General features: G+C 46.5%; 1 protein-coding gene across 3 annotated transcripts in view; it reads left to right on the top strand.

The window, feature by feature from the left end:
• Positions 1 to 23,342, top strand: part of CRTC3 (CREB regulated transcription coactivator 3) — an 87,812-nt gene extending 64,470 nt beyond the window's left edge. For 2 of the 3 annotated variants that reach the window (XM_072950815.1, XM_072950817.1), the window contains exons 7-15: positions 219 to 254; positions 2,811 to 2,896; positions 4,424 to 4,473; positions 9,678 to 9,895; positions 12,377 to 12,675; positions 17,411 to 17,611; positions 17,700 to 17,780; positions 19,140 to 19,242; positions 19,710 to 23,342. In XM_072950815.1, coding sequence (XP_072806916.1) covers positions 219 to 254; positions 2,811 to 2,896; positions 4,424 to 4,473; positions 9,678 to 9,895; positions 12,377 to 12,675; positions 17,411 to 17,611; positions 17,700 to 17,780; positions 19,140 to 19,242; positions 19,710 to 19,918 — 1,283 coding nt within the window. In that variant the 3' untranslated portion in view covers positions 19,919 to 23,342. The remainder of the gene's footprint in view (positions 1 to 218; positions 255 to 2,810; positions 2,897 to 4,423; positions 4,474 to 9,677; positions 9,896 to 12,376; positions 12,676 to 17,410; positions 17,612 to 17,699; positions 17,781 to 19,139; positions 19,243 to 19,709) is intronic. The other variant, XM_072950816.1, reaches the window with a different exon arrangement.
• The last annotated feature ends 3,502 nt before the right edge of the window (positions 23,343 to 26,844 follow it).

Genomic DNA, 26,844 nt, shown 5'->3' with positions numbered 1-26,844 from the left:
TTAAAAGAAAAAGAAGTAGATAGCAACCAACTTTAGACATAAATTAGCAATATCGATTTTAATTTTAGTGTAAGTGCTAATGCACTCTAGAAGAACATCCACATGCCAAAATTGCCTTGGGATTTTCAAAATTCTAGTTTGATTCAGAAAGAGTTACTAATCCGTGAATGCAAATGACAGCATCGTATAAAAGTGTTTTTTTTTTCCTTTCCCACTAGGTTTCTGTGATGGTGAGAACGATGTACATGGGGAAGGTATGAATTGATTTCGCCTACCTGTGCTGAGTTGGGTACTGACTGTAATATACATAACCTTCTTTCAACATCTGAACTAATTAATACTCACGTTTTCAGGACTTCCCCAAATGCTGACAACTGCTGATTGATTTCCTTTCCTGAGATGCTCTATAAAATTAGGGCTAGCCATGATCAAGGCCATGAGAAAGGAAATGTGTGGTTAGATTACAAAGGCTTCTTATCATCTGAGTCCCCACAGTCCCATAGTCACAAGGTTGTGCAAGAGGGCAAAATTTGTATCACGTGAAAATATTAATGAATCGGTCACTTAAACCATTGATTGTTCCAATGTCCTGCCTTCCTCAGCTGTCTTTCCCTGCCCATTTAGACAGTTTTGTGAGTCAATAATTGACAGATGTAAATAAACAGTGCAACAAAAATACAAATTGATTGCAAATCTTGCAAAAGATAATGAGTTTCATAAAGCTGATTAAAGTAATGCTGGAGAGCTAGCTACTCAGTGACCCTCAGAGCCATTGACTAATGAGGGTCTGACACAGTTCATTTACCCATTCAGTACCAGGCACTGTTTTCTTTTCCCTAAAACTTTATAATATGAAATTTAATTTTCATAATCTGAGAGTGAACAACTAAATTAGGTTTATGTATTGCAGAGATCAGCTCATGGGGAACATGATGAATGAGGAGCATCTTGCCCCAGAGGCACAATCCTCTTTCATCATCCTGGATACGCCTTTTCCCGGCAAGCCACTTTAGGCCATGAATAAAATCAGAGTTGAAGCAGCAATAAATATCTAATCCACGAGGACAGAAATAAAGAAATGGGTTCACAGTCATTTGCATTCCCCCAATGAGTTCTTTGACGAATTCCCAGCCAGTCTTGGATGTGAAAAGAGACTCGACCCAGTGAACCTGCTCTAAGGAAACCATCCCCTCTAAGGCGTTGGAGTACACACTCCAGCCATATTCCTGTGGCCAGACTGTAATGAAGAGCAGCCTTGAGCCATGAAGCCACCTCCATCAGCCTTGAAACTCTTCCTGTCATCCAACAGTACCTTTCAGAGCAATGTTTTATTCTTAAGTCATTGTATTGCTTTATAAAGGTTCTCAGACCTATTATTCCTGTCCTCCAGTTTGTTGAGAGGGGGCTGTAGGGCCAGTGTTTACCTGGTACTGTTTTAAGCACTGCCCAGCAGTGAATAAAATAAAGGCCCTGCCCTCATGGAGCTTACATTTCTGAAGCAGTTTGTGTTATCAATTAGCCAAGGTAACATTTGAAGAAACAGAAGCCAGACAAGGATGTTGACAAAATAAGCTTTTCCAAAAGAGAGTGGTTTGAATGTCAGGATTAAGAAAGACCCCTGGGCTCACTGATACAGCCTGGACTGTCTAGGCAGAGATGACTGCCGTAGTGATGGCACCGAGGAGGTTAACTGCAGGGAACGTTGCACCGTTCTCAGAATTTACTGTGAAATTTCAGTCTCTGTTTTAAGTGGCTTGTCTCTGGGGTCTGTTATCCTGTGTGGGGCTAAGACAGGACAGTCATGACAGTCATCCTGGAGCTGACATGGTCACCAGAACCTAACAGCATTGGTAGTTCTCAGCAGTCACCCGTCTCTCTGATGAATGCCCTTCCTGACATCAGGTCCCTTCATCCCTGACAGCTGGCCCTTATCTCCTGGTCTCTCTCCAAGAACAAAAAGTTTTCCCTTGTTTGATGGCTCAGCCCTCCCATTTTACCTGGCAGAACGTTAACAGCAGAAGGCCCTGGAATGGCCCCTCGGTACAGACCCAGGCTGTTTTACAGCATTGATGAGCTAGGACAGGGCCCTTCAGCCGCCCAGCCCAGTCCTCTGGGTTCTCGACTCCTCTTTACCTGCCACTCCCAGCCCGTGCCCAAGGCGCCTCACTGCCACCATGTCTGCCATGAGGTATTCCTCCTCTCTCTCTGTTACCATGCCCATTTCATCTCTCCTAGATTTTTGTGGTTCTCTCCTCATCCTTTTTTTTCATTCTCTCCTTGCCAAGTCTGCAGGGCCTTCCCTGGTCTGGCCTCGAGTCCCCCAGTCTTTACTTCCTGCCACCTCCCCACTTACCCTACACTCCAGTTGAAAAGAACAGCTCTGCTCAATGGTTGCCCACCACTCCCTCTCTCTCTAGGCCTTTGTCCTTATTTTTCCCTCTCTGGGAAAGCCCGATTCCTGTATCCCTAAAAGGCTTCTCAGTGCTGAAGTCCGGGGGCCTGCATGGGCTCTTCCTGGTCTGCCCTTTCAGCAGCACCCAGCCCTTCGTGCTTGCGAGTCTCCCCTCGCTTCTCCTTCCAGTCGTGGGTGGGTATTCGTGTGTTGGCCTTTCCTGACTAGAGTTTAAAGTCCTCAGAGGCTGAATGCACATCTTAGTCATCTGTGCAGGCCCCACAGTAATGCTCAAGACACCTTCCCTCGTAGACGGTCCATGCATATATGTTAAATCAGTCATGTTTACAAAGATAATTTAGCCGAAGGCAGGCTGGCTGCCTTCTAATGCAGTGAATGTGCCTCTTCTCCCTTCCAGCCGTGCCTTTCCCTGGCCCACTGAAAGAAGAGAATCTGGTAAACGTTCCCAAGCCGCTGCCAAAACAGCTGTGGGAGACCAAGGAGGTGGGTGGACAGCACTCAGCTATGTTTGTTGGCACTGAATATTTGTACTTTAGAGGTCATCGTCAAGACCCGTGGAGGAGAAAACAAGAGGAATTGGGAAAAAAGGCAGAGCGGATGTCTGGGGACAGAGACAGGAAGCCTATACGAGGGAATGATGGCTCAAATAAAAGTGATCACAATTGTGTTGATACATTAGTACAGTGATCTCTGGACTTTGTAGTTTTCATGTGAATTTACTCATTCAGAGAAGCCTGCTGGTTCTTCATATCTCATTCCAGTTACTAGAAGCGCTGAAAACTGGTTACAAGTCTTAGGCAGATTTTTCTGTTTTGTGTAGCAGTCACCAGCTTCTGTCCAGATTTGCTGTCCATGAGATAGTCCTCTGGAAGTCAGAAAGGAAGTCCTCCATTTAATGGTTTCTAAGAGCCATTGAGTATTTGTCCCTGACGTCCACCATGGCTCTCTCTGTCAACTCACCTGCCTTGGAAGAGAAGGAGGTCCCACGGTGCCTGAATTGGCCTTTCTTCCCATGGGGAAGCTGTTGCCCCTGAAGGAAAACAGTGCCTCTGCCCCAGCCGTCAGACGCGCTGCTGACGTTGCTTGTATTGCCTGGGACTTGACCATCCCCGTCTGCTTAGGCTTCCTTTGGTTCAGCTCCAGTTTCTGCTGCCAAGTCTACCAAAGGCAACGTCAGCATCAGGGTGGGCTCGAGAGGTCTTTTGTAAAAGCAAGATGTTATGGTGTTCAATCTTTTGGGGGAAAAAAGAGGTGGTTTAAATTCACATACTTAAATATAGAAGCAGCCCACTGTGTTTGTGGCTGTGGAAGGCACAGGTGCTTTTGGAGGCTTTTATCAGAGGACGTGATATCTTCCCCACAAAGGGGGCAGTGGCACCCACTCTTGCCCCAGTACCAGGGACTGCTCTCTCTCGGAAGAGGTCTTTACCTCTCCTAGTTCTTACGGACTTCCAGGTCTCCATAAATCATTTCTGGGAGAAGAGTTAAGTCAATAGGTTCATTCATCTTTTTAAACATACATTTATTGAGCACCTGTTGCCAGGCATCCTAGGTGCAGGAATACAGCAATAAACAAAATAAAAGTTCCTCCCCCTCGTCCTGAAACTTAGATTCTAGTTGAAATATTTATTTTCTTCTAATGGTGATTTCTTCTCTTTTCACCTTGTTTTGTTTTTCTGTTTTCTTCTTTTCCTCTCAGGCCAGTTGGAAAATAAACGTTTGTTTTAAAGCTCTATATGAAAAATATTGGCCTTTTGGAAGGAAATAATCTCCATCTAGAAGATAAATTAAGAAAGTATCAAAATTAAGAAAATGCATTAACATTACATCTCCCTTGTGCCTGAAAAAGTCTAGTTAAAACTTAAACGGCTGCTTTGCAAGGATGCTTATTTACAAGCGCTGGCTCTGCCTTGCACTGACTGGAGCTCCAAGATACCTGCAAAGACACTTTTTAAAAACTTGAATTTGGCTTCACGATGAGTAAGCCCCGCTTTCTGTATCTCTCCCCAGATCCAGTCCCTGTCAGGGCGCCCTCGGTCCTGTGACGTCGGAGGAGGCAGGTAAGTAATCTTCTTTCCGTTCATGGCTCAGAGGCTGTCCTGAAGGCTTATCCAAAAGGAAAGTCATCAGAGAACCCTGAGAAACTTCACTCATTATATATAAGTTGAAAGTCAACTGAATTTTCATAAAAGCAACAGCTCTCTTTAGGTACTCATATTTCACTTGTTTGAAGTAATTATATTACATAACTGCAATAACAAATAAAACTGCCATAAATATGTTTGAGAATGACACAACTGGCTCTCAGTAAACACATGACCCCACGGGCAGGAGCAGAAGTGTGCAGGCGTCGAGAGGGGCACACCACCCTCGCTCCATTGGCAGCCCTGGGCACCTGGCAACTCGGTGACACAGAAGTCAACTAAGAAAGTTTCTACAGATGTGCCAGACGCCGCAGAACTGTACATTTAATGGGTGAATTTTATGTTATGGATATTTTACTACAATTTTAAAAACTGATGGAAGATGAATAAGTAGGTAAATTTGCAATATAGAGTTTCCATGTGGGGGGAGGGTATAGCTCAGTGGTAGAGTGTGTGCATGCACGAGGTCCTGGGTTCAATCCCCAGTACCTCTGTTAAAATAAACAAACAAACAAACAAACAAACAAGCAAACCTAATTACCTCCCCCCTCCCACAAAAGAAAAAAAAAGGAAGTTTCTGCGGAACAATTAATTAACGTACTTAGAAGTGCACAACTTCCTGAAAGATTTGAGACAGCTTACAAACACATGTATAGCACTAAAAGATAAAGACGTTCCTGAGGAAGTGGGGACTGAGGAAGAACTCGAAGGTGACAGTGACACGGAGACAGAGCCATCGCTGAATGACAGACGGCAGCAGCCGGGGTGGAGCAGCCGCTCCCTGATGCTGAGGCGCTGGGAGGACTCTCTCCCCTACAGATCTGCACCGAGGGGACCAACCCCTTGGGATGTGATGGACAGTGTCCTGAGATGCCATAGTGTCCATCAGGGCTGCCCCACGGGCTTGGACCAAAACCAGATCAGAAACAGCAACTCTTTCCAGGGCCAAAATCACGTGGTTTGAAAACAGCACCCTTGCTGATGTAGCTGAGAACAAGCGCGGGGCTTAGAGGGTCTGAAGAGGAGCCAAGTCTACATCAGGCCGTCCTTATTTACCATCTCCCCATTAATACAGCCTTCCACGAACGTTAGCAGCAGCGAGTTCAGGGCGCTCCTACTGAGTGGCTGGAGTGCAGAAGTTCTTTTTGGCTAGTTAAACATAAACCCATGTCATTAACGGCCCACTGAGCTGAGGGTCAGGAAGTCAGAAAGCCTGCCGGGACACATGCCTGATAGAAGGCCAGCATCCCTCGGGTTGGGACGTCCCCACAGATGCGGCCAGGATTCTTCTTAAAAACGCGTTATGGCTCAGTCCTCAGACAAACAAATGATCAAGGCCCCAAAGGCCTGCCTTACAGAAGGGTCTGCAGTGCTTTAAACCCCTTGTCCCCACCCCTGAGGGTTTTGAAGCAAGTGTTTCCTAGATAAGGAAAGTTGCTTTCTTGCTCTTATGTTAGAGGTAGAATTTACGTTCAGTGACTCCTATTCATCCAGGTGTTTACTGAGCCCCTAATTCTAGGCTCTGGGGTAAAGCAGGGAACAAAACAGATCGAGTCCCTGCTTTCAAGGAGCTAATGCTCTAGTGGAGTGAGATGGGCAAATACAATTAAGCAAATAAATATAATGTTTGTCATGTGTTGGTAAATGCAGTGAAGGAAAAGAAAGCCAAGTAAGGAGATAGGCAGCGATGGATGTCTGGGAGGGCCTCTCTGATAAGATGATAAATGAGCAGAACCCGGGATGAAGTGAAGGGAAGGGCAGAGGGAACAGTACAGAGACCCTGAGGCAGGAGTGTGCCTGGACAGTACGGAGGCTGGGGTGGCCTGAAGTAAGTTAGAATCATCGGAGGGTTTTGAAGCGGGGAGAATATTGCCTGCCTTATGTCAGCTCCAAGAGACGATTCCAGCAGGTAGCAACCATAATTGGAAGGTTAAAACTTGTATTTCTCTCAACTGGAGAGAAATCGTCTTGAATGTCACTGCTGACCTGGGTCATGCCGGTCCCAGTTACCATCTCCATCCTTGCTCTGTGCCACCAGATGTTATTTCTGCCCTTCTCTTCCTCCTTCTGCCTCATCCCCACCTGAGCATCCAATGGATCTTTCCTCTTAGTCAGAGAGCCTGTCTGCCCTCATGGTGAGCAGCTCTGGGTTCTCACGTTTATTTCCTAGTCCTTGACCTTTAACCCTGCAACCAGCCATCTGAGAGACAAGATGTCACATTCAGTTTTTCTACAACCGAAATTGTCCTTCTTCCTCGTCCATCAAATTGAACACCCTTCCTGCTTCCCCACTTCTTTTCAAGCCCCCACAGTTATCCCAGCCCTGCTTTTACCCAGAAAAAAGAGGCCTTTGGGAGTGAATGCTCAGCCTCCCTCCTGCCCCGATTCCCCTCTGGCCATCTTTTTTTCTAGTCTCAGAGACACAGGTGTCCCTCCTATTCAAGGCTGACTGCCTCGCCCATGTCCCGGGCCCTTTGTGAGACCTCTCTTCTGCTTTATCCTCCCCTCTCTTGTATTTTCAGCCTTTCCCTCTCTACTAAGATTCCGCTCCGCGTTTAAAGGATTCTGCACTAAAAAGCCCTTCCATGACCCTGCATTCTGTTTTAGTTACTTCCTTCTCATTTCCAGAATTCTCAGCCACACTTTTTGAAAGCATATTTACTCTTGAGGCTCCTTGTCCACTCCTCAACCCCCTGTGACCTGGCTCCCACCCACACTGTTCCAATGGATCTCTGCTCAAGAAACATCCCATGACGTGCCCCTCCATCTCACCTCAGTGTCTCAAACAGAATCATTGTCTTATCCACACCACCCACCCTCATCCCCAGCCTACTTGCACACCTCCGTGTCCCCCGGCCCGGCTGGCGTGGTTCCACCAGTCCCCGCTCCAGAGAGTCAAGAGTCGTTCTTGAGTACTTCCTTGAGCATCTCTCGAGTCCCTCCGCTCTCATTATGTCTCGCCTGATTATTCAGCAGCATCATAACTCACCTCTCTGCCTCCAGACTCTGCTCCTTACACCCTGCCCTCCCTCCCCCAAGTCTGTGAGCCATGCTGTCCTGGGAATGATTATGTCTCTTCCCTGCTCTCAACCTCCCACTGGCTTCTTGTCATCAGCTTGTCAGTTCAGTCCTCGGGCTTTCTGCCTGCTTCTCTGGTCCCATCTCCCATCACATCCGCCCCTCCTAAACTTGACCTTCCTGCGGTGGCTAAGTTCCATGGGCACACTCTGTGGTTACGTGCCTCTCTGCTCTGCCCATGCTGGGAACTCAGCCTGAAATGATTTTCCTGTCTAGATCATCTGAATTCTTTAGGCTTGAAGCTCAGCTCAGATGTCCTCCAGGAAGCCCCCTCTGCCTGCTGGTTGTTCCCTCCACACCTTATCCATCAGGCTCCGTCATTGCACTACTGAATTGTATTATATTGCAAGTTATTTTCTTTATGGCTCTATCTCCCTGCTTTGTCCTAGTCTGTTGAGGCCCTAATGCCAGTGGCTGGCACCTGGCAGGCACCTGCTGATGCGTGCTGTGTTGAATGAAGTGTCTTCAATCGAATTCATTATCTTCCCCTGTTCCTGGCTAATGGCACCTTCCTCCAGCCATTCTCCTCTTCAACATCTCTCTTTTGTTCCCAGATCAGACCTGGCCCACACAGTCGCTTCTGACTGTTCTCCCTCTTCTCTTTCTGCTCCCTTAAGCCATCCTCCACGGTGTAACCACAGTGGCACTTCTCAAATGTCACTCTCCAGCTTAAACCTGGGCTCCCTGTGTCCCGCAGTCCCTGGTCCAGACTCTTCAGAACAGCGCATTATCATACCATTGTTTCCTCACTCACCTGCCTCGCCTACCTCATGCCCTCTCTGCACTCCCCCCTCTACCCTGACTCGTGACCCCATGGCTGTGCCAAGCTGCCTGCAGTTCCCTGAGCACACGTATTTGGTCAGACCCTCCCTCCCCACCTATCCTGACAATGACAACTCCTGCTTCTGTGTCCCCAGCCATCACTTGTGTCAGGCCTGGCCCAGCAAGCTTCCTGCCATCCTGCACTTGCTTACCTTACCAGTCTGTCTCTGGTCTGCCTGTGGACCTCACGAGCAGTGCCCCCTCAGACCTGGGCCAGGCAGCCCCTCCCTGGGCCCCACACTCCCACAGAGGACTCCACTCTCAAGATCAAGTGTCCCAGGTACCACAGGGGAACACACCACCTGGCCTGGGAGGAGGGCCCGGGGGATGCAGAGTATGGCCAGATCTTAGCCCCTAGGTTGGGATAGCCACCTGTGTGCCCTGCAGCGCAGAATAGGGCTGGCGAGGAGAGATGGTGGGGTGGACTGAGGACCAGGGCTGCCTCTTCTAATGTTCTCGTGCAGAGCTCCAAGGAGTCAGAGAATTCTAAGCTTGAATCTGGCCTTCCCAGCAATTACGAAGGTACAGTTTGTCAAGGGAAGAAACATGAAACATAATTCGCTTAAGGATTTGTTGATTTGATTTATAACTTTAAAAAATTTAAGCAGACTGTGCAGACCTCCAGGCCTGCAGATGTTAGGGACGGGCCTGACTGTGAACGCGCACGCTGCTCTCACTCACCCTCACACCACCAGCACTGAGCCGAGTGCCTGGGCCCAGAGTGACCGCCCAGCAGATTCTGACAAATGAATGGTAACATCTCTTCCTCACTTTAAAGTTTATGAAAACTGCAATTGAAAAAGTATATCTTGGAAGGTATCTGGTTGATACAGAGATACTTTTTTTTTGGGTAGGAAAGATAATTTAGAAATGTAGCGAAAAGAACCATATAAATACACAGCAGTACCTCGTAGTTTATACAGTGCTTTATAATTTTCAAAGTACTTTTGCATCAGTAATCTAATCTTGTCTCGGAAAACATTCCTGTAACGTGGGCATGGATGACATCCTTAGTCCAGCTTAACAGGTAAGCGAATTGCACTTCAGAGAAGTTAAGCCAGGGATGCAAGTTCTCAGAACAAGGAAGAGGCAGAGTCAGCACAAGGACTTAGATCTTTGATACCCACTGCTTTTATTTAAAGAGGAAGAGTATCATACAGGTACTATTTCCCAAGAGCTGAATGCATTTTTAAAATAATATTTTATCTTTCTTTTTTCAGTGCTTTTCCACACAATGGTCAAAACATAGGCCTCTCACCCTTTCTGGGAACCCTGAACACTGGGGGGTCATTGCCAGATCTCACCAACCTCCACTACTCAGCGCCCCTGCCAGCCTCCCTGGACAGCAGTGACCACCTCTTCGGTAGCATGAGTGTGGGGAACAGCATGGGCAACCTCCCTGCTGCCATGACTCACCTGGGCATAAGAAGCTCTTCTGGTAAGCGCTCCCCACTCCGTAAGGACCTTGCCTATGTCCCCAGGTGGCTTACCTGTAAGTGGTCCCTGGCCAGGTGGCATGTTAGTAAGTCACCAAATTAGAGTGACTCCCTCTGGGTTGGAGATGATAACTACCTGCTCCTATAGCTCTCAACTTGCTGGCATTTCATTTTGATGGTTCTATTTCTCCTGGATCTGATGAACTCTGGAGCTGCTCTGTTAAAGCTCATTCTTCATTGTCTTCACCAGCCCGTGTGTCCCAGGGACTTGGAGAATAAGATTTGAGAGTCGAGAAATAAGTGTCTGTTCTGTTCTGTGTTAGTGGAACAACGTTTGTGGCTGTTATCAATTTATGATGATATTTAATAATTACAGATGTCTCTCTAGGTCCCTTCAATTTCCCATTGGCTTTCTAAAGAGAATATTTTGAATTTTAGAAAATTTACAGTGGATACAGGGAAAATACTTACACTTAATAGATGTATATATTAAATAACCTACCACAGTTCAAAATTATTGGTTCAAATTTTCAGAAGTGCTTAAAGATGTGGCATGTAGCTGTATTAAAAAGCTACCCACGATGTGACTTGGGTGTTACTGTATGAATTTGAGTGCCTGCAGCTCAGCCCCCAGGTTGAAACATGACTACATTTGCCTGAACCCTGACAGATGCTCTTGTCAATGTCTCGGACAGGAATTAATCTCTCTTACTCCCAGTGTTGCAGGACGGCCCCCAGCCATAAGGGTTCTAAGAATGGTGGACCATTTCTTTTAGAAGGAATCCTCAGTGATGGTCTGTCAGCGGGGGAAGTGCTTGTGCTGGTTTCCATTCTGGGTTCAGTAAGACTTGTCCATGCAAATCAGAACTCACCACTCAAATGAGAGTGGTCCCCTTCAGTGTGGTCACCTGGAAGGTTCTCCGTCAATTACAGCGATGCTGCCATTGTACAACATAATTTTAGGTTTGAAGAACTGATATCAGAGACCACCTTTATTTTTTTATTTTTTTATTTTTTTGTCATTTTATTATTCTGCTGCCTTACTTACGTGACCTTGGTGAAGTCTCTGTGAACAAGGACATCCAAGGTCACATAAGTAAAGCAGCATTGGCACTTAGCTCCTTTGGGTCTTGGGGAAGCTGGCATTCTCCAGTACCTCCTTGGACACTGCTTCAGCTGAAAATCCTATGTATAATTGCTGGCTGTTATTTTCCTCAAACAAGCATTATTTTTTCCAGAATATGTCAGAACCAGTGCTTAAGTTTTTACAGTTTCTATGCACTCCTTAAAGTGCATGGTACACAAAGCCTCACATATATTTTTTAAGATGTTTGTGCTTTCTTTCTGAATGATTTTTTAAATCTAAATTTATATCTTTAGCTCTAATTTTAATTCTTATTTGAGCCAGCCAACTCTCTGACCTTTTCATGGGGAGTTGAATGGTGGGATAACTGCTTACAGTTTTATCAGAGACACTTTCCTACCTTTAAAAAATCATTTGCCTGCTAAAAATGCTTTTTTTTTTTTGGTCATTTCTTCATTGTCATAATTTTAATGTAACACTTAGTTTTTTTTGTACCAACATGAGACAGCACACAGTTCTGCTCGCTCCAACTGCTGGTACGAGCATGGTGGGCTGGGCTCTGAAACACGGAGCTCGCCAGCTCAGGTGCACAGCAGCAGCAGAGGACTCATTCCTAGAGTGAAGCCACTCCGCCAGGCCCCGGGCCAGGTGCCAGGGAGCCAGCAGGGCATAGGACAGGGTCCCTGGAGCTGGTGCCCTAGCAGCCTGTGTCATGGAAATGCCTTTCCAAACTCTCTTGTTCTCGCTAAAATTTACTACCCTCCCCCTAACGTGAAACAAATCACCAGCAAAGACTTTTTCTTCCCTAAATTGGAATAGACTATAATGAACAATTTCTCAAGAGCCAGAAAAACAAAAAGAAAAGAACCCTGAAGCAGGAGACATGGAGTGTCCCCTCCTGTGACTCTCTGCTGTGCTCGGGGTATTTAGAGGTCCATTGAGGCAGCTCCCCAAGAGCCACAACTCTCAGTGAAAGGATGTTTTCCAAAGGTAGCAGAGCATCCTGGCTGGACACCTGGGACAGAGGCAGCCGGGGGACCTAAACAGAATCAGCTGTGCAGCCCTGGGTGTGCTCCTTGGGCTGGAGCAGAGCACACCGGACATTGGTCTGTGCTGCCGCTGCTCACCGTGTCCTGCTCTCCCAGGGGTGGTTCGCACACTCTCATTCTTCGTAAGAAAAAGCCATTCTCATCTTGATGGCATCGTCCCTCTCAGTCTGGGCGCGTCTTTTCCTTGCCGTTGGCACCATTTTCAGTAGGAGAGTTGCCCAGGAGATCTTTTTCATACAGCATCATCATCAAATACAAATCGTAGGAAGTTAAGTTTTCTTTAATCTTTGGAAAACAGAAGATTTGGTCTGAAATTATGACAAGTAACTTGTGAATTTGTCATCCTGTAGGTCTCCAGAGTTCTCGGAGCAACCCCTCCATCCAGGCCACGCTCAATAAGACAGCGCTCTCCTCCTCCCTGAACAGCCACCCCCAGGCATCTGCCCCCAGCGCCTCTGCTCTTCACCCTTCGCTCCGTCTCTTCTCCCTCAGCAACCCATCCCTTTCCACCACAAACCTGAGCGGCCCCTCTCGGCGTAGGCAGCCCCCTGTCAGCCCTCTCACGCTTTCTCCTGGCCCTGAAGCACATCAAGGTTTCAGCAGACAGCTCTCTTCAACCAGCCCACTGAACCCGTATCCTGCCTCGCAGGTAAAAGCCACAAACTCACAGTGAAACAGACTGAAGCATATAGGAGTCGGATTAGGTCCTCACACCAAGCGTTGTCCGTGAGGTCTCCAGTGCAGTCAGTTCTCACTTATATGCAAAATCGAATAATTCAGAATGCACTAATGATTTTCTAATAACATTTGTTGTGTTGATTACTCTTAAGCAAGCACTGAACAGTTTGCAGTCACTAACTCATGAAGTTTGGGTTGGAGGACAGAGTAGGGTGTTGAGGAACACAATCCAGGTCTATCTAAGAGAGCTTGGGGAAGCCAGGTCGGGATTTTTAATCTGGTATGGAAAATCAATACTTGACTGTATGAGTACTTTAAGTCACAGAGGAAAGCCAAAGAAGACATTTAAATACCTTCCTGAAACTTTGATACTGGATTAGACCTCTTTCCTAATTATAACGACAGGTTTAAGAAGCAATGCTTCTCTTGCTGATGAAGTACTAGGTATGATAGGATCATATCTCTATAAAAGGACTGGAAGAAGTCTGTTCAGAAAGAGGCACATTTTGAAGTCAGAAGCCTTTTATAGAAATTTAGGGTGGAAACGTCATATTCTGACTTGTTGACTTTGTTTCTATTCTAAGATCTTAGGGTGGTTCTCCTTACCACAGTCACCAGTGAATATGTTTTCAACCTGTTGGTCACGCCCTAAATACATTATAACATCGTTTACTCATCACTTCACTGTAAATGAGTAACGATTTAGCAAGAAGTTGACAGAATACAGCGGAAGGAGTTAGCAGACCCAGTCATTAGTCACTCTGTACCAATTACTAGCTGCGGGATCTTTATTATGTGAGTAATCCCTTTTGGGAGAAGGTCAGGGCGTATTTCATAATTGTTTTTTTAATGGTTCTTTTTACGTTATTGGGTTGCCTTTAATTCTATTTTGCAAGATTATTTTATAGGGTATAAAAAAATCACTCTTGCTTTCCAGCTACGTTTTAAGGAGACTGGAGGGACAGAGAGCATCTCCTTCAGATGTTCTCATCTTTTGTTTGCTTAATATTTAGATTTTTTTTTAAAAAAAGTGTTATTCGTGCGCATAGTTTAAAAAAGTCAAATGGTTCTAAAGGGCTTGTTATGAAACAACAATGGTATTCTCCTCCCCCACTAGCCGCCACCAGCCATATTTCTCATTGCCTGGAGATGGCCATTTTCTTTTTTTTTTCTTTTTTTCTTTTTCTTCTTTCTTTTTTCTTTTTTTCTTTTTCTTAAACATTTTTCTATTGAGTTATAGTCATTTTACAATGTTGTGTCAAATTCCAGCATAAAGCACAATTTTTCAGTTATACATGAACATACATATATTCATTGTCACATTTTTTTCACTGTGTGCTACCACAGGATCTTGTATATATTTTCCTGTGCTATACAGTATAATCTTGTTTATCTATTCTACATATGCCTGTCAGTATCTACAAATTTTGAACTCCCAGTCTATCCCTTCCCACCCTACTTCCCCTTGGCAACCACAAGTTTGTACTCTATGTCTATGAGTCTGTTTCTGTTTTATATTTATGTTCTTTTTGGTTTTGGGTTTTTTTTTGTTGTTGTTGTTGTTTTTTAGATTCCACAGATGAGTGATCTCATATGGTATTTTTCTTTCTCTTTCTGGCTTACTTCACTTAGAATGACATTCTCCAGGGACATCCATGTTGCTGCAAATGGCGTTATGTTGTCATTTTTATGGCTGAATAGTATTCCATTGTATAAATATACCACATCTTCTTTATCCAGTCATCTGTTGATGGATATTTAGGCTGTTTCCATGTCTTGGCTGTTGTAAATAGTGCTGCTATGAACATTGGGGTGCAAGTGTCTTTTTGAAGTAGGGTTCCTTCTGGATATATGCCCAGGAGCGGGATTCCTGGGTCATATGGTAAGTCTGTTCCTAGTCTTTGGAGGAGTCTCCATACTGTTTTCCACAGTGGCTGCACCAAACTGCATTGGAGATGGCCGTTTTCAACCATTTTAGGCAGTCTGGTATAATGGTGTTATTTTATTATTTTGCTCTAGATTTTTAGTGTTAGGGATTATCTAATGACATCCTACCATGGAAGATTAGGATTTAGTTGTTTCAAGTCTCTCAAGCCTCTCACTCCACACTGCACACACATATTTCCTACTTACCCTCCTCATCCTCACAGGGTGATTTGTTATAATTTTGATTAGAGCAATACTCAGTGTTTGGTGTTTTCATGGTTATAATAATGCAACCAGAGTGGAACCATGTAGTTTACTATAAAATAACAAAATGAGCATTTGTTTTCTTCTGGGAGTTAATAAATGTCTTACTTTTCTCTTGGTCTGGTTTTCTTTGTGTATTTTATTTATTCAATCCCAAAGTCTCTGCATTGGGTAGATCTTTCAATACAATTAAAAACGAATCTTCCAATAGCTTTACAGAAAGAGTATGTGTGACCTGATATGACTTAAATGTGCCTTCATTCTACCCACCATTTAATGAATAATTGGCTAAGTATAGAATTCAAACTTGAAATAATTTTCTCCTGAAATTTTGAAGGTATTAATCCATTGCTTTTTACTTTCTAGAGTTGCTCCTGAGAAATCCAGTATCATTCTGATTCATCAGACTTTGAATGAAATCCCCTTTTTTGCCTCGAGAGACTTGTAGGATCTTCTTTTTGTCCCTAGTATTCTGAAACTTAAGATAATGTGGCTTGATAGGAGTCTGGCTGGATGGTGGGTGTCTTCAATCTGGAAACTCATCTCCTTCATTTCTGGAAGATTTTCCATAATCACTTTTTTGATGATTTCTTCCGTTTAGTTGTCTCTTTTTCCTCCTGCACTCCTATTGTATGACTGTTGCACATCTGTACTTTTCCTCTGACATCCAATTTTTTTCTCTCCTCTTTTCTCTCTTTGTCTTTTTTCTCTGCTTTCCGGAAGAGTTTCTCAACATTATCTTTCAAACCTTATGTTGAGGTTTTCATTTTTGTTCTCATACTTTTAAATAGCCAATAATTTTCTTCTTCTTCTCTGAATGTTCCCTTTTTTATAACATCATACTTATTCCATGGATGCAACATCATCTTTTACCTCTCTGAGGTTTTTGGTGGTAATTTTTGTTCTGGTTTTTGTTTTTGTTTTTTTTCAGGTGGGGAGGTAATTAGGTTTATTTACTTACTTATTTTTTGATGGAGGCACTGGGGATTGAACCCAGGAACTCATGCATACTAAGCATGGCACTCTACCACTGAGCTATATCCTCCCCCCTGGTTTCTTTTACATTTATTTTTTGTAATAGAAATTTTCCAAATTGCGTGGAAGTACAGAACATAAGATAATGAATCCTTCTGTACCCATGATTTCTCATCAACAACTGTCAACATTTTTGTAATCTTGTTTCACCCATATACCTACTTCATAAAAATGTATATTGAGATATGTATTACAAATATTTTAATATGTATTTCTAACAGATAAGGATTTTTAACAGCCCTACATATTATAATGATAATTTTGTTTTTCATGACTACTTCTTCCTCCATAGATTTCTCCAAGTTTCTTTTCTCTGTTTGTCTGCTTGGGTCTCTGACTGTCATTCAGATGCTTTCTTCATGGGCTGGTGATCCTTGGCACCGTACTCCTATTTAAGAACAGGACACACACAAACTGGCTGGAAGCTCTGTATAGATGGATGGGCTTTTTGAATATGGTCTTCATTGTAGAGTGATCTAACAGCCATTTTCTTGGGGAACCTCTGGTGTCGTAAGTTGGATTTTCTCCTAGGCTGGTCAGATCCCCAAAGGACACTCTCCTGATCTTGCGCCCGGCTCTTGCCTGGATTCCAGCACTCTGAGAGCTAAGCTGGGAAAGAAAGGCGGAAGGCTCAAGATTTGATAGTGAGCTTTCTCATAAACCCTGTTTTCGGTGGTGCCCCACCTTCTAGGGTCTGGTGCAGCCTGTGCGAAGACCCTGCGCTGTACTCTTTCCAGAGTGCAGCCCCCAGTCTCCCGCCAGGCAGGGGCTCTGAAGCCTAACCACTGCCCACGTCAGCTTCATCCGCATCCTCCGGGTAGCTGCACCTTCACCCGCTGCTGCTTGCTGCCGCAGTTCCGGGCCCCGCTAGGGATGCTGTGATGTCAGGCAGATTGCCTCTAGATTCTCCCCCGGCTGCCAGCTTAGCATTTGGCTTTCTCAGCTCTGCTCAGCCAGTTCCTACTTGTCCATCTGCTTTTCGTTTTCCAAATCGTCTTGCTATTTTCTTCTCCCACTTTCTTTGTCCCTGTGTTGTTTATTATCATTTTAGTGTTATTTATTATTGTTTTAGTGTTGTTTATTGTTGTTGAATGTTATTTTGGGGTCTTAGTAGAGTCTTGGGAGACAGCAGAGCTAAATGCTTTATTCAGTTTTCCATTTTTAACCAGAAGTTATGGCTTTAAAAAACAAACACAATTTTCACTGAGAAAACTGAGAGGAAACTGGTTAAATTGGCTGTGTTTTGTTTTGTTTGTCTTTTCAAGACAATAGAAATTGTCATTGAATGGAAAATGCTTTGTGGGGAGGTGAGATTTAAAATATATTTTGAAAGAACAGAAGCAGGCTTCTCAGAGCATAGTGCAGAATACCAGGGTGGGGAAAAAATCTCAGGGTTTTTCCTCACTTTGACATTCCCTAATCATAAAGGACTTAGAAACTAGAAACTCAGAAGCTAAGTAGTCAGTGGCTTTGTTTTTCAGATGGTGTCCTCAGATCGAAGCCCGCTCTCCTTCCTGCCCGCAGAAGCTCAAGCGCAGGTGTCCCCTCCGCCCCCGTACCCCACGCCCCAGGACCTCCCCCAGCCTCTGCTGCAGCAGCCCTGCACCCAGGAGCCCCCTGCTCAACAGCCCCAGGCAGCTTCATCGCTGCCGCAGTCAGACTTCCAGCTCCTCACAGCCCAGGTGAGTCCTACCAGGAACACTGGTCAGGAGGGAACGCTCATGTTGCCCCGAGTTCCAAGCTAAACGGTCCACTCCTTGTTCCTTGAAGGGCTCATCTTTGACCAGCTTCTTCCCAGATGTGAGCTTTGACCAGCAGTCCATGAGGCCAGGCCCAGCCTTTCCTCAGCAGGTGAGTGATCGCCCAGCCTGCCTCTGCTTCAGGGTGGGGATGCCGCAGTCGGTCTGCTCCACCCAGGGAACCCATGCCCCCCAGACTTGGTCCTCCACTTCTCTGACCGCAGATGTGCTCGGTGCCTAGAGCCTGGCGTGGCCTGAGCCCTGGAATGCTGGGGCTGGCTGCCTTATCTAATGTCAGGCCTAGGCAGAGGACCTGTTTGAACAAGCAAAGGAAGACTTGTGTGTGACACTATAGCCATAGAATTGTGGATTATTCATACTGGGAGGAGGCATAGCCATCTATGAATCTGTCACATGAGGAGACTGAGACACAGGGAGGGGCCTTGCCTCTGCCCGAGCTGCTGTGCCCTGCACAGTGTGTGGCCTCCTGGGAGCTCATCCTGGCCAGGGGCGGGGGTTCCTTCCCGAGGATACTTTCATTCAGCCATTTTCTTTTGGTTTTTAGTTGCTTCCTAATACTGACCATTTTTAATATCCCTAGATTTTACAGTATTCAGTAATTGTGGTTTGGGCTCCAGGATGTACTAAGGAGAGAAGAAGAGCAATTTTCCAGAAATTAATAATAATAATAATAATAATAATAATAATAATAAAATAATAAAAATAATAATAAAAATAGTAATAAAAATAAATAAAGACAGGTATTTCCTGATTAGGCCGTGAGGAAACCTTGTGGTAAGCAATAGTCCCTGCCTCCCCATTTTCTGAAGAAGCCATTTGAGTCTAGGTAAGTCAGTGTCTCTCTGAAAAATGACGGAAATTCAAGTACTTTTGAAAGATTTAAAAAAATAGTTTGAAAATTAATTTCAGGAAAGCTACCTAAAATGGGCCCAAGTTCTAAACCATCCTTACCGAGGCTTTCTCACAGAGAGGAGCTTGCCTGTGTTTCCTCCCTCTGAGTGAGAGAAGGAAATGGTCCCACCTCCTCGTTTTTCTAGAAACCAAAGAGAAAAAGAACCCATCACTTTCTTGGTAACAGATGGAGCCTTTGAAGGGTTCCCACAGCTGGTGGTTTCCAAAGGCCTCGGTGTGCTGAGGAGGGTGATGGCTGAGACTAGAGGGCCCGAAGAAACCAGTAGTGTCTCCTGGGATGGCATGGTGGGCCCGGCAGTGTGCGAACGGGGACGAGTCACCCACAGTGGCCCTCAGGAACCCTTCCTCCACCCCAGCATCCCCCGGCCTGAAAATAACGTTCTGTGTAGGCTGTTGCAGCAGCAAAGCACTCTGGGATCCTGGAGAGAAGGGACCAGAAGACAGTTTTCATGTCTGGTTTTGCTCTGGGAGCACACTGCACTATCCTCTCCTTGGAAGCGGGGTTCGTTCCTTACAGCATGAGCTTTGATGCTTCCAGGTGCCCCTGGTGCAGCAGGGCCCCCGAGAACCACAGGACTCCTTTCATTTGAGACCAAACCTGTATTCCAATTGCGGGAATTTCCCGAGCGCCATCCTGACAGGTGAGTGTGAGCCACCCCTCCGCTTCTCTTTTTATTTCGCTGTGTTTCTACAGATACTGCTGTAAGACAGTTTAAACAATATAACATTATATAAAGCAAAAGATGAATGCCTTCCAGCTCAACTTGACCTTTGTGAGATGCGGGTGTCCAGCCCCAGAGGCTGTGAGGCCGCAGGGAAAGGGCCAGATAAGCCAGGCCTTTTCTGATCTACTTAGTTTCTGGTGATTGACAGCTATTCAAAGGGAGAAAACCTGCCAAACTGGGAGTCGTGGAACCGACTGCAAAGAACATAGATTCCAGAGTGAAACTGTAGGCCTGGAGTGGTTGGGACACGGGTGATGACCATCCTGGATGGGAAGATGACAGGAACAGTGTTTTGAGGGTTGTCATTAGTTATGCCCTTTTAGTGGCCTGGGCCCTCACGCCTCCTAATCAGCACTGTTTTCCCCTCTCACTGCTCTTTCTAGAAGACTCGAGCACCAGCCTATTCAAAGACCTCAGCAGTGCTCTGGCCGGCATGCCTGAGGTCAGCCTGAACGTGGACACTCCGTTTCCATTGGAAGAAGAGCTCCAAATTGAACCCCTGAGCCTGGACGGACTCAACATGTTAAGTGATTCCAGCATGGGCCTGCTTGACCCCTCTGTTGAAGAGACCTTCCGAGCTGACCGACTGTGAACAGAATGGAACGGAACAGGAGAACTTATTTCTGAAATAGCTAAAATAGAATGGAATAGCGTGGAGCCAGCTACACCCCTGAGCTTTAGTTATCTCTGGCTTGTGACATGGAAGGAACCAATTCCTTGGCTCCCAGCTTTCAGACAAGGCCCCATCTCACACACGGTGGCTTATTCGAGACCACAGAGCTGGGCACCGCCCCTCAGGCCTGCGGCGCAGGTCCCGTTGCTGCAGGCAAGCTGCTCTGGGGCCTCCGATGAATCAGCCATCACCACCACCATTACATCTTTTCATTGGCCATCTAGTCGGTCGATGTGTAAAGTAGAAAATATGTAACAGGAGGCCCCAGTGGAATCGTGTCGTGCTCAGAACCACTGATCTCAGTCAACACTGAAGGAAGGACCCGGAGTTGGGGGCAGTTAGGCCTTTGGGAGTCAGTTTCAGCTTCCAGAAACGGTACCACAGCCCCAGGACGCCTTCTCTGATCCAGCCGCTGTGCCTCGCAGCACCAGGATGTAGCAGGGCGGAGCAGAGGGCCAGGGCTCTCTCGGAGCCTCAGTTCTCACATGAAGAAGAATTTTTACCACACGTCCAAGAACAGACTTGCGTGAAGCAAACTGAATGCTAATTTGTTTTCTCCCAGTTTGTAATCTCTTTTCTGCTGCTTCAGTACACCTTTTCCTATGGACGAGAGGAAAGGGAAGACTATTTTATTCAGTCACTGAAATAAGAAATCCCCTGGTAATGGATGAGACTGAAGAGAACAGTGCTCCTTCTTGGTGGCTGGGGAAGAAAGAAGGGGGCTGTAGGTATCTCACAGACACGTGACATCCTCCAGACAAGCGCCAGACAATACAGGCCTCCCTCCCTCCGGACCAGCTGGAGGGAATGGCTGAGGTCTGACTCCGGCCCACCCGGCAGCCGAGGAGCAGCAGAGGGAGGCGGATTCTCTGTGGAACGGGAGTGTTAATGTAACCCTTCTAGACCGTAAGCTCCTTGAGGGCAGGGACTGTGCCTCAGTCATCGTTTAACCCCTAATACCTAACAAGTGCCTGGCACGGAGCAGGTGCTGCAGAAGTGTGCGTTGGATGCACACACGCGTGAGTGAGTGAGTGCGTGCGTGAACGAATGAATCTGCCTTGCTGTGGGGCAGTCTAATCTCCAACTATCCCTGTTCCTCACCAGATGTTCTCAGAGTTTCAGCTTTTCTAACACTTGTGCCTGTGGTTCAGTTAAGCATGCACTTTAATATGCTTTTAACACTAGATGACCAAATCCACGAGTAGACTGCGCCCTGTTCTCCTCGAGGGTGTGCAGGGAGGTGACATCTGTCTTTGCAATGCGTCCAGAATGGCTGAGCCAACTGAGGCCTCCTACATGCTGGGACCTCAGAGGTCCTGGCCCCCGCAAAAATCTTCCCTCTCAGACCCAGGTTTTACTTTCAATTGCTTTTGTTTTTTTTAATTTTTTTTTGAGGGGAGGAGGGAATTAGGTTTATCTGTTTTAAGAGGAGGTACTGGGGAGTGAACAGGACCCTGTGCATGCTAAGCATGTACTCTACCACTTGAGCTATACCCTCCCCCTGCTCTCAATTGCTTTAAAAAGAGATTCATTCTCTGAGGTTGAAGATATAGTGTATAATAAAATGAAGGCCTAATTTATGAAGCCATCATTAAGCATCAGTATCTTCGCATAATAGTATCACTATATTTCCACCACTGCCTGCCTCCTCTGACTTAGTCTAGGCCATCCCTGACCAGAGACCTGACTGGTGGGTTTGAGGCCCCTCTGGAGGGGTCTGCCCAGTGGGGCCGAATACATACTTGGGAGGACAGGAACACTGAAGGAGAGAGAGATGCCAAAACCTTTGCCCAGACAAAGTGGCTACTGCCCTTCCTGGAGACACCAGGAGTGTCACTAACGGCCACTCCCACCCAAAGAAGCCAGGCTGCACTGTGTGGGTCTGAATCTGACACGTGTACCTGGTGGCAGGAGGAGCCTGTCACAGAATCCTGGCTGTTAACCTCTCCAGACCTTGTCCTATTTCCTTCTGTCTTCAGGGGGATTCCCTCCTTCCCATCTTTCAAATAATCCCAATGGTGCATATCTTCACTGAGAAACCCAAGTCTTCCCAATTCTCATTTGCCCTGAACCCCCACTGTTGAATTAGGAAGTCAAGCCGGAGCCCTCCTTGCCTGAGCTTAGGCTCAGGAAGGGGCAATTGGCCTCCCCTTAGAAGCCTTAGTCCCAGTTAAACTTCCAGCTCCCTTTATATTTGAGATCTCAGAGGGCAGTAACTTTTTGTTAAAGTAAAAGGGCCTTTCGTTGTACACAGCACCCTGGTGTGCCGAAAGAAGCCAGATCCTTGCTGCCTCTCCTGAGTCAAGGGCCCCCAAAATCTGATCTGGCCATTCAGATAGGGAGGAGTGCTGATGTTGTAAGTTTTTTTTTTTTTTTTTTTGAAAAATGGAGGTCCCAGCATAATCTGCTCTTTACACAGTGCCTTACCCATGGAGATTATTGCTGTCGGGGTCCCAGCTCTTTCTGTCTGCACAGCAGCCCTGCCTTACAGCTGGAGACCCTGAGACCTACAGGACAATGTGTACTCCCGCCTTCATTCGCCAGGTGACTCGTGGAAATGGAGGCTCCCAGGAAAAGTGGCTTGTTTGGGGGAGTATAATGATGACAGTAAGGTTTAGCACTGAATTAAATTTGTCCTTAGGTCCATCAGTCCGATCTTTTCCTGTGAAAAGGTTTTGGGCATTATACAACCCACTTTGATTACAGGGTGTCAAGGACACCCGCAGGCAGGTGTCTGCCTGACCTTCGGTGGGTACATCTGCCCTCACTGCTGCCTTTGTAACAAACCAGGCGTGGTCCTCGGCATCTGAAGTGGCTGCAGACTTCAGAGTAAACTATTTTTCAATATTTAGTTTTTCACAAGAAATCGATGGTTGTACTACTCTCATTTACCAGCAGTTAAACAGCATAGAACTAAAACCTTTTTTTCTATTTTGTTCCTTCTGTATGGTTGTGGTTTTTAGGACATAAGCTTTTCTTGTTTATGTCAAGATCAACATGAATTCTCCTTTGTCCTGTTTCATTTCTCCTAAGTCTACTGTATATTACCTGAGCTGAAATGTTGTGTATTCCAGTCCATTTGCATATTTGAAGACATTTCCAATTCCGACTCTCATCGGCTCTTCTGATCCATGCACAGATGGTTCCAAGCGTGTTTCTTCCACTGCTTCATGATGGAACCATCACGGTAACTAATCAGACTTCCCGCCAGTGTCCTAGTTCCCAAGTCCTTCATTAAACAATATTTAAAGATTGGAATTTGTATAAAGTAGCTTCCAAGTTTTATAATGCATCATTTTACATCTTTCCTAATTAAAGGCAGCACAATAAGGTTGTAACTGCATTTGGTGTTTTTCTTCAGCCTCGGGTGAGATGAATTAGTGGAAAGCCTTTCTCAGCTCAGCCTGCAGTTAGAGATGTCTGATCCTCGGCTCAGCAGGTCCTGCACTGGCCCCACTTGTCAAGTGTTCTTAATATGTGCCGTTGCGCCCAGTCCTGAGAGCAGTTCAGAAAGAAGTAGGGGCGCGCGGTTGCTTTGAGGCTGTAGGTACCCAGGATGGGACATCGTGGCAGGGGGCTCAGGATTCTGCTCCCACAGTGGCACCTCTTCCAGACCCTGCACCTGCCCTCCCCTAAAACCCCTCCGCTTTGAAGGTTCAGCCGCTGATGCTCCTCCCCACCTACTACGCTATCCTGAACAGTCTTTAGCCCTCCCCCCACCTCACCAAGGACTTGGGCTCAGTTTTCTACCCCCAGCCCCGCTCCCCACATCCCAGCAGGGTTCACAGGCCTGACCCATCCAACAGCAAACAGCCTCAACCACCTCCACAGACCCACTTCCTCAGCCACAGCCACACCCAGGGCTTGTCAAAGGTGAGTCTTCTGAAATCTTACTCAGAAATCCCATCTCTGACCCCAACTTCCTGAGCTACCATTTCTACTTGGGTCTACACACACTCTATTCTTTGACCCCACTGTGAGTTCTGTCCCTTGTCCCTTCTCAGTCTGCCTGTCCTCTCCCGCCTCCACCCCCGCTCCCCGTGTAGGAGGCCTCCATGACACCCTCCCCAGCCCTCCTCCTGCTCTGACTCTTGGCATTTAAATCACCTTTGCCACAGGCCTTCCCCATGGGGCTCTAAACTCTTCGAGGACAGGGGCTGTGCCTGTCTACGTGAATTCACCATCTCCGGTGCCTGGCATGTAGTAGATGCTCAATAAATATTTTCAAACTGCTGACTACTGTCGGGCCTCTCTTGGATCACGGCCTCTAGCTGGATCTGCTCAAGCTGGAGAGCGAGCCCTTCTGCACAGCCATCCTCCTCCCCCCAGATCCAGCCTGAGTCCCCATGCCTGTCTCAGCCCCCATTCTGTCTCCTGAGCCTTGCAGTGGCTTCCCATCTGGCTCCTTCCTCATCTCTGGCACACTAGGGAACCTCTACCTCCTCTCAGAACTTAGCAGAGTGACAGATTTTACTTCTCGTGTCTCCCAGTGTTCTTATCTATAAAGTGAGACACTAAGCACCCCCACCCCCGTTTCAGAGCATTGTAAAGGGTGAAATGAACTCACACAATTAAAGCACTTAGAATTGTGCCCAGCACAGCCCAAGCACTCAATAAATGTCCATGATAATAAGTATTATTTGTTGCACAAATTTGCTGTCCTCTCAAAGGATGCACGAATCTTTAGAAGCACTGACTCTATATAGTGCTTGCTTTGAAGTACTAAATCTTAGTATAGGGAAGTATGTTTTAAATTGATCATATTTAGGTCTTGTTTGCCTGATGCGTGCTTTATGTTTCGCAAGTATGGAAATTTTACAGTAAGACATTATATGTGACTGTGTCCCAATGTGGACACTAGATGGAGCTGAGACATAAGAGTAGCTGTTAGGACCCGGAAACAGCCGACAGCGCTACCTGACCCGCTTCTCTCCAATTTAACCTTTAGAGTGGGTTGGCAGTGTAGGTTAAAATCGAATCCTATAACGGCAGAGTGTATTGGTAAGTCTCTAGTGACCGCTCAACTGTGGACGCTCAGACACTGTACATCACACGTCCCTCACAGCGGCCTGGAAGTGAGACAAGGATGACTTCTTGGGTTTATAGATGAGGAAGCAGGCCCAGAGAGGCGCAGAGTCCCTCGGCTCCGCAGGCAGCACAGCCCCTGAGCGCGAGCGGGCCTCCCCACCCGCCGCAGCACCAACTTCTCAGGCTCAAAACTGCCCGCCGAGCTCCGGAAGCGGCGCCGCCTCGCCCTCCCGCTCCGACCGCCCAGTGGGTTCCCCGGCCCCGCCCGCCGGCCCCACCGGCTGGACCCGGAGGGGCTGGACGGCGCCCCGCACCGCGGGGACCTGCGGGACCAGTCCCGACCCGTCGGGTCCTGCAGCTTGGGGAGGGAGCATGAGAGGCGAATGCGGATTTTCTCTTTTCCAGAAGTAAATATATATATAACATATATATTTTTATAGAAAGCTTTGCTTTTCTAATAATAGTGCATACACATTGTAAGGAATTCAAGTAACACCGAAGAGCAGGAAAAAGAAAATTTTCAAGTGGTCGGGAAAATCAGCTCCCCCAGAAACTTCGATGGAAACATGTGTCTACACACCTATTCAGAGAAAGGGGCAGATAGATGGATGAAATTTTTTTACAAAAAAGGGCTCACACAGTACATGCTCTTTTGGGAAAAGTCTTTAACAGAAAGAAAAAGAAAAAGAAGAAGCAGCGTAAATGTAACTAAAGAAATTGCCGAACTAAAAATGATTAAAAGGAAAGAAAAATATCCAGAGGCTGAATTCATTCTTTACATATGTTTCAACTGTAGATGGCAGCTCTTGACAGCCTGCGATTTAGGATAAGGAAATGAGCTCACCCACTTCCCATCCCCTCCCCCCTCCCAAATGTGGTGAGTTCTTTTTTTTACATTGTCGAGGTTTGTACTACTTGCATCCTGTCCTGCAACCATCCTTCCCACCATTGTTTGACCCCAGTTCTGCATATGCATGGGTCCCCTGATCACTGCCAGTCTTTTTAGACTGGGTTTCCCAGTCCTCCATTCCTAAGTTCCTTATTTTGATTCACCTCATATCTGCCTTGACGGTTGTCCCCAGGAAGTCTATTCAAGAAGGGCTGTGGTGGTCACAGCCAGGGTGGGACGGGGGAAGAAAGATGGAGACCTCAACTCAGACATGAGGGTTGGTGGGCTATAAAATTGCCTGGTTTGTGCCCAGAGAAACTGGCATAAATCCCCAGTGTTGAGATAAGCACTAACACTTTCCAGTATGACTCCTGGCTAAAAACCGAGTCTTCAACTTGTATTTGGTGGCGCAAAATTGAAGTCTTAGAAACTGCAAATAAAGAAAATGACTGGGGTGGGGGGACTGGATAGTAATGTGTCCAAAGAAAGGACATGCCCAATTTACGGCTCAGGGAGCCTCTAAGACCAGTCCACCACTACTACCTTGACAGCCACTCCCCCCCCCCCCCCCCCCCCGCCTCCAGGCACACATTTCATCCCTTAGACAGCAGTGCCTTGTCCCATCTTCACCTGGAAAAATCCGACTCCTCCTTCAAGACCTAGGTCATATGACACCTCCTCTGTGAAGTCTTTTGTGAGGTTTGGATTCTTGCTTGGCAAATATTTACTTACCTGCCTTCCTACTTTGGGAGTAGTATACCTCCAGGCCCCTTTGCTCTTGGGATGGGCTCTGTGAGTTGCTTCGGCCACTGAGATATTTGGAGACAAGACCTGGAGCACAGCTTTGGCATGGGCTGGTGGCAGAGCCTACTCACTCACGCTTCTGCCACTGCCAAGAGCATATATTCGCCAACATAGCCCTGTGGTT

This window comes from Vicugna pacos, chromosome 27, assembly GCF_048564905.1.
Source record: "Vicugna pacos chromosome 27, VicPac4, whole genome shotgun sequence".
NCBI classification, from domain to species: domain Eukaryota; kingdom Metazoa; phylum Chordata; class Mammalia; order Artiodactyla; family Camelidae; genus Vicugna; species Vicugna pacos.
This window is presented reverse-complemented; position numbering and strand designations above follow the sequence as displayed.